General features: G+C 36.6%; 1 protein-coding gene across 2 annotated transcripts; it reads left to right on the plus strand.

The window, feature by feature from the left end:
* The first annotated feature begins 13,620 nt into the window (after positions 1-13,620).
* Positions 13,621-16,511, plus strand: LOC108328508 (protein yippee-like). Of its 2 annotated transcripts, XM_017562384.2 has the most exons (7): positions 13,621-13,780; positions 14,042-14,163; positions 15,214-15,303; positions 15,424-15,467; positions 15,828-15,936; positions 16,031-16,086; positions 16,247-16,511. In XM_017562384.2, the coding sequence occupies exons 2-7, from the start codon at positions 14,068-14,070 to the stop codon at positions 16,329-16,331; spliced, it is 480 nt and encodes a 159-aa protein (XP_017417873.1). In that variant the 5' UTR covers positions 13,621-13,780; positions 14,042-14,067; the 3' UTR covers positions 16,332-16,511. The 2 variants fall into 2 exon arrangements, with proteins under 2 accessions (XP_017417873.1, XP_017417874.1); XM_017562385.2 differs by lacking the exon at positions 15,214-15,303.
* The last annotated feature ends 342 nt before the right edge of the window (positions 16,512-16,853 follow it).

The following is a 16,853-nucleotide window of genomic DNA, read 5'->3' on the forward strand; positions in this document are numbered from 1 at the left end:
AAAAAGCAAAGTGCTCAAAATGTCTAATAGTTGACACAATGCTAGATGACAACCCTTGTTTCAAAAAATGTATCTGATAAGCATTCATTTGGACCTTTAACCCTTTCTTTTGATACCTTCTAGCCCTAGCCACATTACAAGCCAAATAAAGTCCACACGGATTGAATAATGTTTGCTCAAATTTTCATAAAGCTTAATTTTGCGATAATGTGTGATGACTTGCAATTTGTCCAAAAATTGAAAATGAAAAAGTAATGTCTCAGGAAGAAGGGATCTCTTTGCCAGCCGGCCAGCAGCATACGAAAGAAAATCAAACCAATTGGGGCAGTCCTTCCTACCCAAACCTTTTCGCCTACACAGCAAAGTTGGGGCAGTCTTGGGGGCCTTACACATTTCCACGCTAACCATACCTCCCTAGGTAAGGAGAACACAAATGTTAGCTCCACATACAATCATTCAGCTATCTACTTCTTGTCCATATTTCTCCTCACCTTCCCGGGTTCAAGCCCAATTGGATTGCAGGAAGCGATAAAGAGAATTTGAACTCATGGTCACACCTTCCTCTTTCTCATCAGAGGGCTCACAGTCTCTTGCCATTTTCTCTATGGTTACGTTTTGAACGTACATCAAGTTTGATGACGATGTTTGACAACGAGTTCCAAACATGGGCAGTCTAATTAAGAGAAGGGTGCTAAAAAAAAAAAGAGAGGAACAGGAAAAGAAGGATGTGTGTGTTCATGCATTCATGCACCCTCATGACATTACATCATGCATTTCGTAATAAGCAAGGTATTTTTCGAAAATCCTTAACGCACAAGAGAATTTCTCAAAAAGATAGTACAACGATTTCAGTCCAATTTTTTCAAAACGACCCTCTGCATGGCAATGGTCAAGTCCAGATTTTAATTTTCAAAATGACCCTCTGCTTGGCAATGGTCAGTCCAAATTTTTACTTTTTCAAACGACCCTCTGCATGGCAATGGTCGGTCCAAATTTCAAACTTTTCAAAATGACCCTCTGCTCGGCAATGGTCAGTCCAAATTTTTACTTTTTCAAACGACCCTCTGCATGGCAATGGTCGGTCCAAATTTCAAACTTTTCAAAATGACCCTCTGCTTGGCAATGGTCAGTCCAAATTTTTACTTTTTCAAACGACCCTCTGCATGGCAATGGTCGATCCACATTTCAAACTTTCCAAATGACCCTCTGCTTGGCAATGGTCAGTCCAAATTTTTACTTTTTCAAACGACCCTCTGCATGGCAATGGTCGGTCCAAATTTCAAACTTTTCAAAATGACCCTCTGCTCGGCAATGGTCAGTCCAAATTTTTACTTTTTCAAACGACCCTCTGCATGGCAATGGTCGGTCCAAATTTCAAACTTTTCAAAATGACCCTCTGCTTGGCAATGGTCAGTCCAAATTTTTACTTTTTCAAACGACCCTCTGCATGGCAATGGTCGATCCACATTTCAAACTTTCCAAATGACCCTCTGCTTGGCAATGGTCAGTCCAAATTTTTACTTTTTCAAACGACCCTCTGCATGGCAATGGTCGATCCACATTTCAAACTTTCCAAATGACCCTCTGCTTGGCAATGGTCAGTCCAAATTTTTACTGTTTCAAACGACCCTCTGCATGGCAATGGTCGGTCCAAATTTCAAACTTTTCAAAATGACCCTCTGCTCGGCAATGGTCAGTCCAAATTTTTACTTTTTCAAACGACCCTCTGCGTGGCAATGGTCGATCCACATTTCAAACTTTCCAAATGACCCTCTGCTTGGCAATGGTCAGTCCAAATTTTTACTTTTTCAAACGACCCTCTGCATGGCAATGGTCGGTCCAAATTTCAAACTTTTCAAAATGACCCTCTGCATTAGCAATGGTCAGGTCCAAATTTTTACTTTTTCAAACGACCCTCTGCATGGCAATGGTCGGTCCAAATTTCAAACTTTTCAAAATGACCCTCTGCTCGGCAATGGTCAGTCCAAATTTTTACTTTTTCAAACGACCCTCTGCATGGCAATGGTCGATCCACATTTCAAACTTTCCAAATGACCCTCTGCTTGGCAATGGTCAGTCCAAATTTTTACTTTTTCAAACGGCCCTCTGCATGGCAATGGTCGGTCCAAATTTCAAACTTTTCAAAATGACCCTCTGCATTGGCAATGGTCAGTCCAAAATTTTCAAAACAACCATCTGCAGGGCAATGGTCGGACCCGATCAAATTCGGATTTTTCACTCACCACCCATGGGGTGGGCACACCGTCCACGAGGTTGTCACACCTCATTGCTCTCAACTCTGTTCATTTGTTTTATTCCCCGCTTGTTTTTTTTCTTTATCTTGAAACCCGAACGAAATTAGTGTTTTTATCTTTACTTATCTTTTACTTTGATAATATGAAAACTCTGTTTGTCATATGATCTAGTAAAATCTAAGTAAAGAGGGGCAGCTGTCAACACTCAATTTCGTCCGGGTAGATTAATAAAATTTATTTGCAAAAAATATAATAAAAATAAAAAAAAAAAATAATAATAATAATAATAAAAATAAAAGGGGGGAAAGAAGAAAGAGCGTTCGGTCATACTGTTTATTGAGGACGTTCGTCCTCGGTTTCGAGCGCTCGTCTTATCACTGTTGCGACGTTCGTCCAAATGGTAGAGCGTTCGTTCATATAATCTGAGCGTTCGTTCGTTCTCATTTTGAGCGAGCGTTCGGCATTTGGAGTATCGCGACGCTCGTCCAAATAGTAGAGCGTTCGTTCATAATTTGAGCGTTCGTTCGTTTTTGTTTTGAGCGAGCGTTCGGCAGTTGGAGTATTTGGACGCTCGTCCAAATAGTAAAGCGTGTTTTGAGCGTTCGGTATTTTGTCTTAACGAGCGTTCGGCATGGGTGGCGTCCCCATCCTCTGCCGCTCGTTCTCACTCGTAAGGAGCGTCTTAATCGTTCGTCCTGATGGTTCCAACTTTCAAACATTCGTCCTCTGGCGTTCGGTTTCGTCGTTCGCTCTGTGCGATCGCTCGTCTTATCACTGTTGCGACGCTCGTCCAAATAGTAAAGCGTTCTTTGAACGTTCTATCTTCTGATATACGTTCGTTCTTGGTTTCTGGACGTTCGTTTTTGGTTTGTGAATGTTCGGTCCGTGTGTTTCAATGTTTTAGAGGGTTCGTTCGTTTTATGTTTTGACCGAGCGTTCGGCACTTGGGCTATTGGGACGCTCGTCCAAATATTAAAGCGTTCGTTCGATCTTTCTTCTGGACGTTCGTTCTTGCAAAGCGACGCTCGTCCAAATAGTATACGTTCGTCCTCGGTTTGGAGCGCTCGTCCTATCACTGTTGTACCGCTCGTCCAGATAGTTTTGAATGTCGTTCGTTTTTTACCAATGAGAACGGGCGCTCATTTTCCCTATTTGCCGATCGTCCGAATAGTGGTTTAGCTTGCGAGCGTTCGGTATGCTCAGTCTTTCCTTGTGAACGTTCGGTCTCATTTTGGGAACTGAGTTTTGAGCGTTCGGGCTGTATGGGTTTCTCTGTGAGCGTTCGGTTTGAACGTTCGGTTTCGAGTTTTGAGCGTTCGGTCATTTCGTGAGTGGTCGTTTCGTTTATCCTTCAAGAGCGTTAGTCTGGAGGCGCTCGTTAGCGGATCTCATTTTGACGAGCGCCCAAGAGTAGTGCTGACGAGCGTCCAAGAGTAGTGCTGACGAGCGTCCAAAAGTAGTGGCGGCTTACAGTATGGGTTTCTCTGACGCTTTCACTTTCTGGGTTGTCTGCCACGGGTGGCCATCTGGAGCTGCAAAGTGTTCTTTTACGCCATTCAAGAGAAGGAACATTCTTGGGAAGACATTCACGGGAACATTCTGGGGGAACACGAGGAAACCCATTATCTTGGGCTTTTCTTCTTTGGAAGGAGAACCTGGGACCACTACCACCAGAACCATTTGGGGGACTCCACGGATTGAAGGGGGGAGGACAAAAAAGAAAACGAAGATCCTGATTCACTGGATTCGGCAGAAGAGAGACTCCAACCTTTTTCTCCTCCCTCGCAAGCCACCATCTCAAACACCCGAAAACTCCCCTCCACCGTAGCCACATCAACCCCAACCTTGGATTCCTCTCACGAATAACCACCTCATCTTCACCTATTTCCAATAACCAATAGATACGGCCAACGACCATCACCATACCCAACATCTTGACCTCACAGCCAACGTCCATCATCTTAACGCCAAAAATCACAAAAGCAAAAAAAGGAGGAGAGTTCACAGAGGAGAAAAGAGAGGACTTGGCCAACAAAAAAAAAGGAGGGCTGAAAGAAAAAAAAAAACAAAGAGAAAAACATTGATTCAACTGGATACTGGTATCCTGGTGGCTATCCGAGGACATCACTCGTCAGAGGAGAAAAGGGGTTACGAAAAAGAAGAGACAGAGGAAGAGGATTCATCCCTGGAAGAACAAGAAACTTCTCGCCGAGAATAGAGAAGAAGGAGAACTCAGAAGGAGAAACGTCTTAAAGCTGCGGAGGTGAGTTTTCTTTATCTAAACTCTTGGTCGTGTCCGATGGGAATGCATGCTTCTGTTTACGTATTTAGATATGAATGTGAGACTGGGTGTGAATAAATGATGTTATGCGTATGAAAGATGTTTGATCATTACATAGCTGTTTGTGACTTCACGTTAATCAAAATACCCAGTGTATAGTGTCTACCCTCATCCCCGTTTCCTTTCAATCGTCCTCTCGGGATTTCTCTTTTCCCGAACGTTCGCCTCCAACACCTTGCCCCCCCGGCCAAACGGCCTATCTCATTCACGCCCTCCTCATCATCTCCGACGCCTTCATCCTTGTGTCACCGATAACACCGCATAACCCCACTCGTATACGCGGCCAACATCCAGCAGCCTTCATCACCTTCATCTTCATCTTTACACCTCATGACCGCGGCCAGGTGCACTGACTCCAGCCCTCTGAAACCATCCGGACCATTTTTCCTCCATATCCTCAACCCAAGCTAAATCCTCTTTTCTGTTCCAAACCCATTGTTTTCCAGTCTTAGAAAGAACCGAACCCCTCTGCTCCTCACATACACAGATTGATTCCTCTTTCACTGGGACAGAGAAACACCTTCTTCATCATTTTCCATTCTCCCCCCATCTTGTACCTGAAAAACAGAAAAGAACTCACTTGGTTCCTAACCCCAACCATGCTTCCCATCACATAACTTCATTCCAGCACTCAAAACAGAAAATGGATACCAGAGGGCTATGGGAATAATCGTCGGTTGCAAGTTCTAAGTTCAAATAAAGGGGGAGTAACTGTCGGAGTTCGGTTGGTGGCAGTGTTGTGTGAAAAATGTAGGGGAAGGGGATCTCCCCATTGCCGGCGAAGACGAGAAAGAGGGACGAGAGAGAGGCGCCGCGGTTGGAGACGGTTCCGGTGGCGCTTGGGGTAGCCGCCGACGCCAAGACCGGAAGAGGTGGTGGCGCGGTGGCTGGTTTCGGTAACGCAGTGGCTGGTTTCGGAGGAAGCGGTGTTCGGCGATGAACGGAAGCGCTTTTCTCTCACGCGCGAGGAGAAGAAGAAGGAGGGGAACGTGGTGTCGGGGCCGGCGATGGCTCCGGTGGCGTCTGTCGTCATTGACGACGCCGCGAACCGCGGCTAGCGGTGGCCGGTTTGTGGGGAGGCTGGGTCATGGCCGTGGGTGGCAGAGATGGGCGTCTCTGTTTTCTTTCCTTCAGAAGAAATGACCCTAGGTCTCAGGGCTGCCTACACAAATGAGATGAAGTTGGAGGAACCCTAATGGGTTTCTGATTAGGGTTAAGAGATCTTGGGCCTGGTGCGGTTTACCTTCCTTCTCTTCCTGCCACACGCGCACTCCATCCACACCCCCCCCTCTGTTTGGGTCGAGGCCCGTTCCGTTTCTATAAACCGGAGGAGCCCCAATTTTGTTCTGCAGCCCCACTTTCTCATTTAGGCACCCCACTATGTGTTTTGTTTTTATCATTTCTATTGTTGTTATTGTTTTTTTATTGTTTTTTATTTTATTTTATTTATTTCTTCTAAATATCTATTTGTTTTAAAAATAAAATATTTATAAATAAAATTACAAAAAAATATGTTTTAAAGGTTAAGCACACGTGTGATCGTTCGCATCGTCCTTGTGCTAAAACCTCTTTCTCTTCTATAATTAAAAATTACAAAAAATATGTTTTAAAGGTTAAGCACACGTGTGATCGTTCGCATCGTCCTTGTGCTGAAACCTTTTTTCTCTTTCTTATATAAAATTACCAAAAATACGTTTTAAAGGTCAAGCACACGTGTGATCGCTCGCATCGTCCTTGTGCCGAAACCTTTTCCTCTTTCTTAAATAAAACTACAAAAAAATACGTTTTAAAGGTTAAGCACACGTGTGATCGCTCGCATCGTCCTTGTGCCGAAACCTTTTCCTCTTTCTTAAATAAAACTACAAAAAATGCGTTTTAAAGGTTAAGCACACGTGTGATCGCTCGCATCGTCCTTGTGCTAAGAACCTTTTTAAATAAAAATACCAAAAACATATAAAATCTTCAAAAACCAAAAACATCAACAATTTCAATCAACAAACAATATTGCCTTGTAGAACTACGTTGCCCTTGATTCTCCATCAAAAGTGGAGATACGTAGGAGCAAGGCTAGACCTTGTCAGGTTCACTTCCCAAAAATCCAAAATCATTTCAAAACAAATTTTCAAACAATTTCCAAACAAATTTCTCAAACAGTTTCAAAAAAAACTACGTAACCCTGATTTCTCATTTTGAATGGGAATACGTAGGAGCAAGGTCAATCCTTGTCGGGCCCGAAAAACTAAAAAATATATTTTGTTTATTTAGAATTTTATTTTAGGGACTAGTTAAACATTTTGAAAACCACATCATATTCGTGCATTTAGTTAAAGGTACTGCCTTCGGGCAGGCGTTGTAGGGTGCTAATACCTTCCCTACACGTAACCGACTCCCGAACCCAAAATCTGGTTTTCGTGGACCGTGTCTTATTATCTTATGGTTTTTCCGTAGTTTTCCAGAATAAACTATGGTGGCGACTCCAAATCTCTTTTCCAAACCCGTTTCTTTTTGGATCGTCGTCTCGTCGCGATTCCGGTTGCGACACCTACAAATCACCAATTGGTGAGAAAAACCAACCTTAGAACCTAAAATTGAACTAAGAATTTAAGAAAGAGGATCTTGGTCCATGCAAACAGAACTCCTTCACAGGATCAAAAACCCTAAGCACCAAAGAAAGGGGTTTACCAATTACCTGCTTGATTCAAACAATTGATTGGTCAGATTGGTAGCCCTTGATGCAAGGATCGTTTCGACACCTCCTGATCATCAAACAGATGATCCAATCGTGAAAAAAGTTAGAGAGATGTGAGAGAAAGAGAAGAAAATAGTGTTTTAGAGAGATAGAAGATATTTAGATAATGAGGCGAGCTTTAGAAAATTCTATTTATATTATAAGATTGTTTTGAAATAAAAATACTCGGTTTCATTATTTTAATACGTATATCTATTCTAATATTTTATTTTCTAGCTTCTTACAGGTCGGGTCAGTTTTAAATTTTCTTGGCTCGCTAATAAGTGAGCATGATTGGATTGACTCATTAAGTGACCAACCCGTGAAGACCGGGCTGGGTTACTTTGACAGCTCTAAATCTTCTTATATAAGTTCTAATTTTTTATAATATTTGTATGTTCTAATTTAAAATTTACAATAAAGAATATCAATTTAAGAAACACAAAGCAATAAATTAAAATATAGTGGAGAAAAAAAAAAGGAAATAAGCTAACAAAATAACAAGAATTAAAAATATAATTCCTCCTATTTTAAATAAAACTAAATTTCAAGTACATAGAATTTTTAATTTTATACAATAAATAAATAATATATTTATTATTTTATTTTTATATAATAAGTAAAATCATATAAAATAAAAGATAACATATCTTTATTTATAAAATTTATAAGAGAGCATAATAAAAAAATTGTAATACTAAAGTGTTGGATGGCGGTTATATTTTCGATAGTAAAAATTATTAAAATTAGTGAAAATATATGTGCATGTGTATTTATATTTTTTTTATAGTAAAAGGTAAAAAAATGATAGTTATTAAAATAAATATAAATAATTTTAAAATAAAAACGATAGTTTATTTGTTATATTAAAAATTATTATAAAAATTTATGTTTATTTAAAAGATATTAAATTTAAAAATTTATTAAATAGAATAAATAATTACTTAAAAGATGACACTAAGAAAACAATTATTTTAGTTTAATAAACACCAAAAGAATAAATTTTACATGGTACATGAGTCAATATTTTCTTGACTTTACTTAGTTTATTGTGCTAGATTTAATCAGGGAATTGTGCATGAATGTTTAGTATTTCTCCATTTTGGCTAATTGTGCTTAATTTGACCAAAAATTCTTATTTTAATTAATTTGAATTATCCGAGCTTATTATTTTCATAATTGATTGCAGGAGAAATTTTGAAAATACATTTTGGGACATTTGGAAGGCTTTCACATAATTCAAGATCCTCCGCATAGACATTTTAGATATAATTATATTGTAATTTGGTGGTTTAGAATTTTTGAATCAACTTTTACCCTTTGAATTAATTTTGGGCAAAGTAGACTAGGCCCAAAAAGTGGGGGTGAGTAACTTGACACCCTAGGTTTTTGGTGCAGTCACCCCACAGAAAAGGGTAAAAACTTTAATTTGAAGGGCAGCCAGCCACCACCCTGAGGGAGCTTTTTCTTTGAACGTTGTTTTAAGTTTTCATTCAATGAAAAATAGTGCACGTTGTTACGTTTTCAATTTGGAGCAAAGCTTTTAATTTTTTTTTCATTGAGAGAAATGGTGCAGACGGTTCAGCGGATGATGGAAATTTAGAAGCATATTCTTCTTTTTAGATGGAAGCGGTCATTCATCTTTGCACGGTGTCCAGGGTCATGTCAAGGGGTTTTTCTTCCTTTTTAAAAGAGGCACACTTTTCATTTAAAAAGGAGAAGTGTATGGTGATTAATGATGGAGCAGCGTTGGTGTGCACATGGAGAGAAAGAAGCAATTTTTCATTTTGGCTTTTAAAAACAAGAAGCGATGTTACATTTTTCTTTGAGAAGTGGCGCACACGGTGATTTATTGATTCTTCATTTCTTTGCTGGAGATTAAGCACACAGCTACAACGGCTGCAAGCAGCGTTGAGAGTGAAGTGTGGTGCACGTTGATTCAGGAAGCACATGGAGGCACATGCGGCGCTGATTTTTGGAGAGCTTTGGTGTGCACGTGTTAAGGAGAATGAAACGGAGGCATGTGGATGATTTTATTTTGTAAGGGAGGTTCACGTCCAGCAGAAGGTGTCACGGCCTGGTTGGGAGAAACACATTTTTATTTTCCATTTTGAAAAGACTCGGTGAGGGGAGAAGAAAATGAGGCAGCGTTGAGGCAGAAGCGGTGATTTATAAAGCATTCATTTTGGCATTTTGGAGTAAGGGTGCATGGAAACGTGGAGCTTGGTAGAAAGTGCAGCAGGATTGGGATTTTCTTGCTTTTAAAGGAATGAACGATGATGAAATTTTGGTAGAGAGCAACGCTCGGTCACGGCGTTTCATTTGGCTTATGCATGGATGTGGACATTTGAGGCAAAAGCGGTGCAGTGGGTTATCTTTCTTTTAAAAAAATAAAGGCACGGTGAATTACCTTGGAGGTGCGCCAGCAGTGCTAGATTGTTTGGAGAGCACACGTCTACGTGGAGGGATAGGCGAGCTGCAAGAGCTGTTGCAATGTTCAAATAATTTATTAGCTAAGCCTTACTCTTTTAGTCCAAGCTTTATTCCAACGTGCATTTAAGAGTATTGAATGAGTTTTCTTATTTATCTAGTGCATTTTCAATTGGTTCACGCATTTTTCACTTTAATGTTGTCTATTCTGTTCGATATTGATATTTTAGTTGTAATGTTAACTTAAGTTAGTTGGGTTGGTTGTTAGCGATATTACATTGGTTCCTTGAGATTTTTGGACTGCACTTGTGTTTATTCGGCTCTACTTGGCATTCTATGAAATCTGATTGTGTTCTTGCAATAGGTATACGCTTAGTTGCCCAATTGGTGATTGCATTTTTGCTTAGTTGATCAATCTGTATAGAACACATTGGATGGAATAGGTGTATTGCGTTCGCTTAGTTCGTGATTATGATAGCATGATTGGTCTTCGCTTAGTTGATTCATTCTTGTTGCATTAGAGGTTAGAGTAGTTTATTCAGGAGACTCTTGCACTTTAATTGTTATGTTGCTGCTCTGATTTGGCTCAATATTCAATCTAATTTGTGCTTGCGATTGGATATACGCTTAGTTGCCTCATCGGTGTGTAATCTTCACTTAGTTGATTAGACTGTATGATGCAGGACTTATTGGACTTGAGCATTGCATTCGCTTAGTTTGTAATTTTGAAGACTGAATTATCCTTTGCTTAATTGGGTGATTCGTGTTGGATTTGGATTAGCGTAGTGTGTAATCGTCGTTAATCTGTGATTGGAAACATTGTAATTGAGTTAATGACCAACCATTTTAATTATGTATTTGAATTCGTGTTCAGTGTCATTTTCATTTAGCATTACCATTTGTGTTTTAAATTTAGTTCATTTGCATTCAAAAAACTCTTCACCAACCCCCCTTCACTACGTGTTTGACTGACTTAATTCTTGAACAATATTTGGTCCTTGAGAGACGACTTAGGAGTCACTTCCTATTCTATACTGCATTCTTATTGCACATCAAATTTGTATTGGGTGCGACACCGATTAGTACATATAACAATGTGATTATTAAAAGTTTTATTGAAATTATAAGGAATATGTTGATAATGAATAGTTACCAAAATATATCTTATTTGTTAGCTTTTATAGCATCACGGTTATACAAAAGTATTGTGGTTTTCTATGTATCATATATAGTAGTTTCTTATTATTTTATTAACTTAAAAAGGTGGTCCTCTTTATAGATATGAAAATAAAATAAATGTACACAAAACTATTACAAAACATAACATACATTATTAATTGTCATAATTTCGTATATATAATTGGATTAAAAAGTTTTTGTGTATTTACAAATATTATAACGGTAAAAGACATCATTAACAAAGATAATATTATGAAATATTTAATATATTTTGAATATTAAATGTTAAATGTTTTATCCATTTGAAGTCTATTCATATATTTTAAACTTGACAAAAAAAGTATAAAAGAAATCTGAATAATATTCAAATAATTGATTTTGATATATTAATATTGTAAAATATGTATATTTTACTAATCAAAATTTTTAGATATTTAAAGCATTGTATAAAAGTTAACTAATTCCAATAATATAATAATGTAAAGACTTAAAAAATAACCATTTAATAGTGATAAAGGTTTAAAAACATTGAGAATGAGTTATTTTAATATTAAAAAGTTTTAATATAAATAATTTTGTATTAATAATTTTTATTATTTTAAACATTATCTCTAGAAACCACTTTTGACTTCTCTTAAGAGTTCATCCTCTCTGGTGTCAGATTGAAGAACCAATTGTAGGATTAATTCTTGTAGTGAGTTCTTCAATTTGAACTAATCAATTTCTCTATTTGCATAAGTTGAGTTTCACCTCTTTTGTTAGTTTTTTTCTGTTACATGTGAGTTTTTTTCCACTTTCTTGCATGTTTTTAGTCATCTATATGAGTCATTGATAGTAAGTGATCATAACTATGTCCTGATCGTTCTTGTGAGGTTTCTATGGGTAGATAAAGCATCTTGCAAGTTGGGAGGAGTTTTGTTGATTAGGGTATTGTGAGTTGTTGGTTTAGTAAGGGAAGCTAATTGTATTATTTTTAAGTTATAAATATCTTATAATTTCTAATTGTAGGATTGTATGGTGAATTGACTGGATAGTAGGTCATTGGTGTGTGAGTTTTAAATTACATGACAAAGCTCTATGATTAAGATTTGATGAATTTGAATTTATGGTTTGAATGTTTGATTCATAAATACTCGTTGGTTTGGACTTGGTTTTGTGTGTTTAAGAAAATTATAATCTGGGTAATTGGTCAATTGGTATGAGTTTAATATTTAAAACTATTTTGAACTAATTCATTGAGATAGGAGTACCACTTTGATAAATTGAAAAGGTAAAAATTCCTTTAAAAACACAAAAATACAAGTGTTGATATATGTTATAACACTCAGAAGGCGTTAGGGTGACGCTGAGTGTCCATTTTTGCAAATGATTTAGCGTTGAGTTGCATCATGGTACTGTTGAGTTGCATCAGGGTACTGTTGAGCGACGTCTTTGTAATGCAAGTCATGGAGCGACCATTTCAACTCTAGACAACTAAGCATCAGAATTGTATCACTGAGTGCCCAATCTTATGAGAAGAATGACATTGAGCATCACTCGTATCGTTGAGCATCACCTTTTGCGAAAGGTTTGGCGTTAAGAGCCACCTTTGAGTACCAGTTTGTATGTTTGAATTATTTTTCTTATCAGGCTATTTGAGATAGATTTACAATCAAATTTATGTATGTTTATGAGTACTATCGTTTCATTGAATATTGTTGTGAATATTAGTTTGTTAAATCATGGTATGAAAGCACTGGTGGTGATGTAATGATTTTTAGGGAGGAAATCCTATCTTGTGTGTAAATCTCTAGGTGTATCTTGAGGTAAGGATTGTTCCATTTTGTATAGTCATCTTGAACTCTGTTAATCATTCATACATGTAGAGGAGAATGATTAGGTGATGAAAGTGGTATGAGGTCTTGTCATAAGGATGGTCTCAAAGTTCTTATGACCGTGATAAAGACTAACCTTGTGTGTTAATTTGGTAAAGTAATATTTTGTCACAGATCTAGATAAATTTAGTCTAGACGAGTTTGATTTCATGTATAAATGCGTGAAAGTTATGTGATGAAATTTAAAATGTTATTGGGTATTTTGGTACTATTTATATTTTCAGCGAGCTTACCTTAGGTGTATCTAGATGATTTAATTATTTATAAAAATCTTTTTGCACATTAGCTTACCCTTTTGTTTATTTTAGTATTTTCTTGTATTTTTGTTTGTTTCTTTTGCGATGATCATCTTATTGAGTGTGAACAGATAAGATATAGATATTGATGCATCACCGCTGAAAGATGGTGTTACAGTGGAATTTTTTATTTTATCAATCTTATAACGTCTTATTTGTAAACTGCTAAAAATGGAATAATAGAGTGACTCATAATCAAAACATAATATATCTTAACTAAATTGAATTATATTTTTTGTAAGGAAAGAAAAAGATTAATAATAACAAAGTTGTGATTTAAAATAATATATTGTAGTTTTATAATAAAATAAGGAGGTTACTAAAGAATGAAAAATAAGATAAAAATAAAAACCATTTATGTTAGTGACCGAAAATGCAATAGTATATATTGCACAGTATAGATATGAATATTTCTTCCTCGTACTCTTTTAAACCGTTGAAGTACTTGTCATTCATTCTAAAATGAAATTTTTGAAATATAATATTTAATTATTGAGGTGAGATGCACATAGGCCTTAGAAGAAGGCACACAAAGTTTGTAACTAGTGTCATCATTCTCAAGGCTTAAGCATACCACATTGTAATTGACAACCTCCAGAATTAGGATATTCATTCATTATATTGCTGTACCACTCTTCTACCCTTCACAATACCCTTTCTGCTCTTTCTCTTTCTTGGTAACCTTCCCATCAAAACCCATCTTCTCATTCACAATCACGTTTTTCTTATTCTAACTTTTTAATGCTTTTTTTGCTTTTGGGGGTTACATTGCATGCTTTCAATTTAAATTTCGAATTTTTACTGATTTTCTGCGCCTGACTCTATCAGGGTTGTTTCTTATTTTTTGCTTTTGGGTTTGCGACTTTTATTTTATTTTTTTCTTTTGTCGGGTGGTTTTTTGAAGAGTGTTTGGTTAACTGTTTTGTGGATGATCCCAGGTTGATAGATTGGTGTAAAGAGAGTCATGGGAAGACTATTCTTGATCAATCTGGAAGGAAAGTTCTATTGCTGCAAACACTGCCAAACACATTTTGCTCTTGATGATGACATTATCTCCAAGGTTTTTAAATCTTCTCTCTATTTTTCCTTCCCTTGAACTTCAATTTGATTTCTTGGTGCCTGAATGTACCATTTTTAAGTGACAATTATGGGTTTTAACTAAATAACTAGTTGATATATATTTATGTAAGATTTTTGTAGTTTGTTCCTTACTGGATGATCATAATGAGAGGAATGTAGTGATTCTCCCCAGAGAGAGGTTGACAATGGAAGAACATAGTGTGTGGTAAACTCAGGTGGGGTGTGAAAAATATCAGATAGATATCCACTCCAGTTAATATTTTTTATCTTGTTGGGATTATAAAACGGTGGCATTTCAGAACAGTGTTTGTGTCAAACAATGCTAACACTTAGAATGGTGCTCCTAAACAGTCTATTAGGAATACACACAGCACTATTAAGAATTTCCCTTACAAAATTTTCAAATACTAAACATATTTATATATGGTTCCAATTTTGAGATACTTGTTGATGTTCTACTTTTAGCCATCTTCGGTACTAGTTCATTAGTGTTTCTTACAAAATTGAGGATGAAGTGTGTGAAAGACATCTTCAAATACGCTATATATCTTTAAAGACTTCTAAAATTGACATTTTGATGGAATTTCCTAATTTAATTCTGCATTTATATTTGAATGATCCTGCTGCTAGTGTCAGGAACATGGTAAAATCTTTTTGTCATTTGACATCCCTATCTGGACTTGTTTAAACTATGGATTTTGTATCTCAGTGTATTTAAATCACATCAATCAGTAATTTATTTGCCAACTATCTTTTGATTTGAATCTATTTAAGAATTGGTATGTGATGCCTTCACATGAAACTTCTAGGGCATTAAGATTATTATCTCCCTGATTCTGCTATACTTTTTGCAAAATTCACTTTTATAACTGAGAGAAGTATTGGGAAAGATTAGAATAGTTGGTGCTCCTGCTTCCCTTTGTTGCCAATGTATATTTTCTTTTGTCCACTGCCGTGGATCACTACTGGTAGTAGTAGGTAAAGTTGAAGGGAAAAGAGAATCACTTTAGGTTTTCTTATTTATTGCAAGATGATTTTATTGAAAAATATCAAAGTCATGATATTTTTTACGCTCGGGATTGGATTTCTCTACCTGGTGTTCTGCATATTGCTTTGGGAGGTATTCACGTTTGCCAATATGTATTTGAATTGAATCCTTGATTGTACAGTGCACTTTGCAGACTAAATGTATGATTAAAATTTGGAACTTATATACATTCTAAGCCCCTTCTTTTCTTAGTCTTTCCATTGCAGGCATGGAAAAGCTTATCTTTTTGATAAAGTGTAAGTGTTACTTGACTTCCTCACTGCCACATTAACATAAGCATTACTTGGTGTGGATGTAGAACCTTTATTCTTGTACGATTGTTGTGCAATAATGTATATAGCCAATATACTTATGCATAATGGCTCTGGTATCATACCTCCTCTTCTACTGATAAAATTTCCTTTTCAATAAAGAATTGAAAGTCACTTTACTGTGGAATTGGAAATGTTTTTGATACAAACTTATCTTTCCAAATCTTGAATGCAGCAGTACTGCAATTGCACCAGATGAAAATTGAAAAATTAAGATCAGTGTTAGAAGTTGTTTGTCGTATATGAATGCTTCAAATAGCATCTTGTTAATCTCTGTTATGGCAGTGTGAATGTGACAATTGGAGAGAAAGAAGAACGGATGATGATAACCGGATTGCATACTGTTGTTGACTTATTCTGTGTTGTATGTGGTTCCATTGTTGGATGGAAATATGTAAGAACTAGTTTCCAAAGCTCATGTTTTGCTATTTACCTTTTACTTATAAATTTTTTTTGCTCTTAATATGTTTTACTTTGTTTCATTCTAGGAGGCTGCTTATGAGAAGAGTCAAAAGTACAAAGAGGGAAAGTTCATCCTTGAAAGGTAAACAGTTAATTAATCTATTATATTCAGGCACACTCTACAACTGTTACCGAAGAGCAACATGAAAAACTCGTGAGAAACAGCATTTAAACTGTGTTTTTTGAAAAATGATTCCTTCTTTAGTTCACATTTTGATGGAAAGTGCTCTATTATTGAGTAGGTATAAGGTCTTGGGACCTGATGGAAGCCTCTATATGGCAGCTCAAGAAGCTCATGCTGCATTAAGTGATGCTGATGATATTTGAAAATTTGCTCATTCCATGTTTAAATTGTACATTCTTCCTCAGCTTAGAACTGCTATATTTGCATTGCACATCTCAGTGCTTGTGAAAGTTGAGTTCTATTTGATAGTAATGTTAACATATCAATGGCTTCTAGCATATTTCTTGGAGGACAAGTCTCATTAGTTCTTTTAGAAATTTAAAGTTTGTAAAGTATATTTTCTGTATCAGAAATCATGTTTTCTAGAGATGTCTTTTGACCAAGTTTCTCATAAGAATATTTTCATGAAAAACGTAAGAATCTAACTTTTTATACTTAGTACATAATTTTCAAAAACCAGACCCCAAATACAAATGATGTCACGGAGAGAAAGTAATATTTGGTTTTAATAATTGAATTGGTTTACGTGTATTTGTCGTTAGTATAGCATATTTTAGTTAAATAAACTGAAAGAAAAAGAATCATATAGTGAAGAACTTTTTTTTTCCTCAAAACAAAAATTAATGAAACCACGTACTTTGTGAGTTAGATATAGATTTTTTTAA

Source organism: Vigna angularis, chromosome 2, assembly GCF_016808095.1.
Source record: "Vigna angularis cultivar LongXiaoDou No.4 chromosome 2, ASM1680809v1, whole genome shotgun sequence".
Taxonomy (NCBI): Eukaryota; Viridiplantae; Streptophyta; class Magnoliopsida; order Fabales; family Fabaceae; genus Vigna; species Vigna angularis.

Bases quoted from the DNA above. Each gene is read 5' to 3' on its own strand.
- LOC108328508 (XM_017562384.2), top strand. From the start codon at position 14,068: ATGGGAAGACTATTCTTGATCAATCTGGAAGGAAAGTTCTATTGCTGC. The intron at 14,164-15,213 runs GTTTTTAAATCT...ATTTATTGCAAG, and splicing joins ATGATGACATTATCTCCAAG to ATGATTTTATTGAAAAATAT. The intron at 15,468-15,827 runs GTAAGTGTTACT...CTGTTATGGCAG, and splicing joins GCTTATCTTTTTGATAAAGT to TGTGAATGTGACAATTGGAG.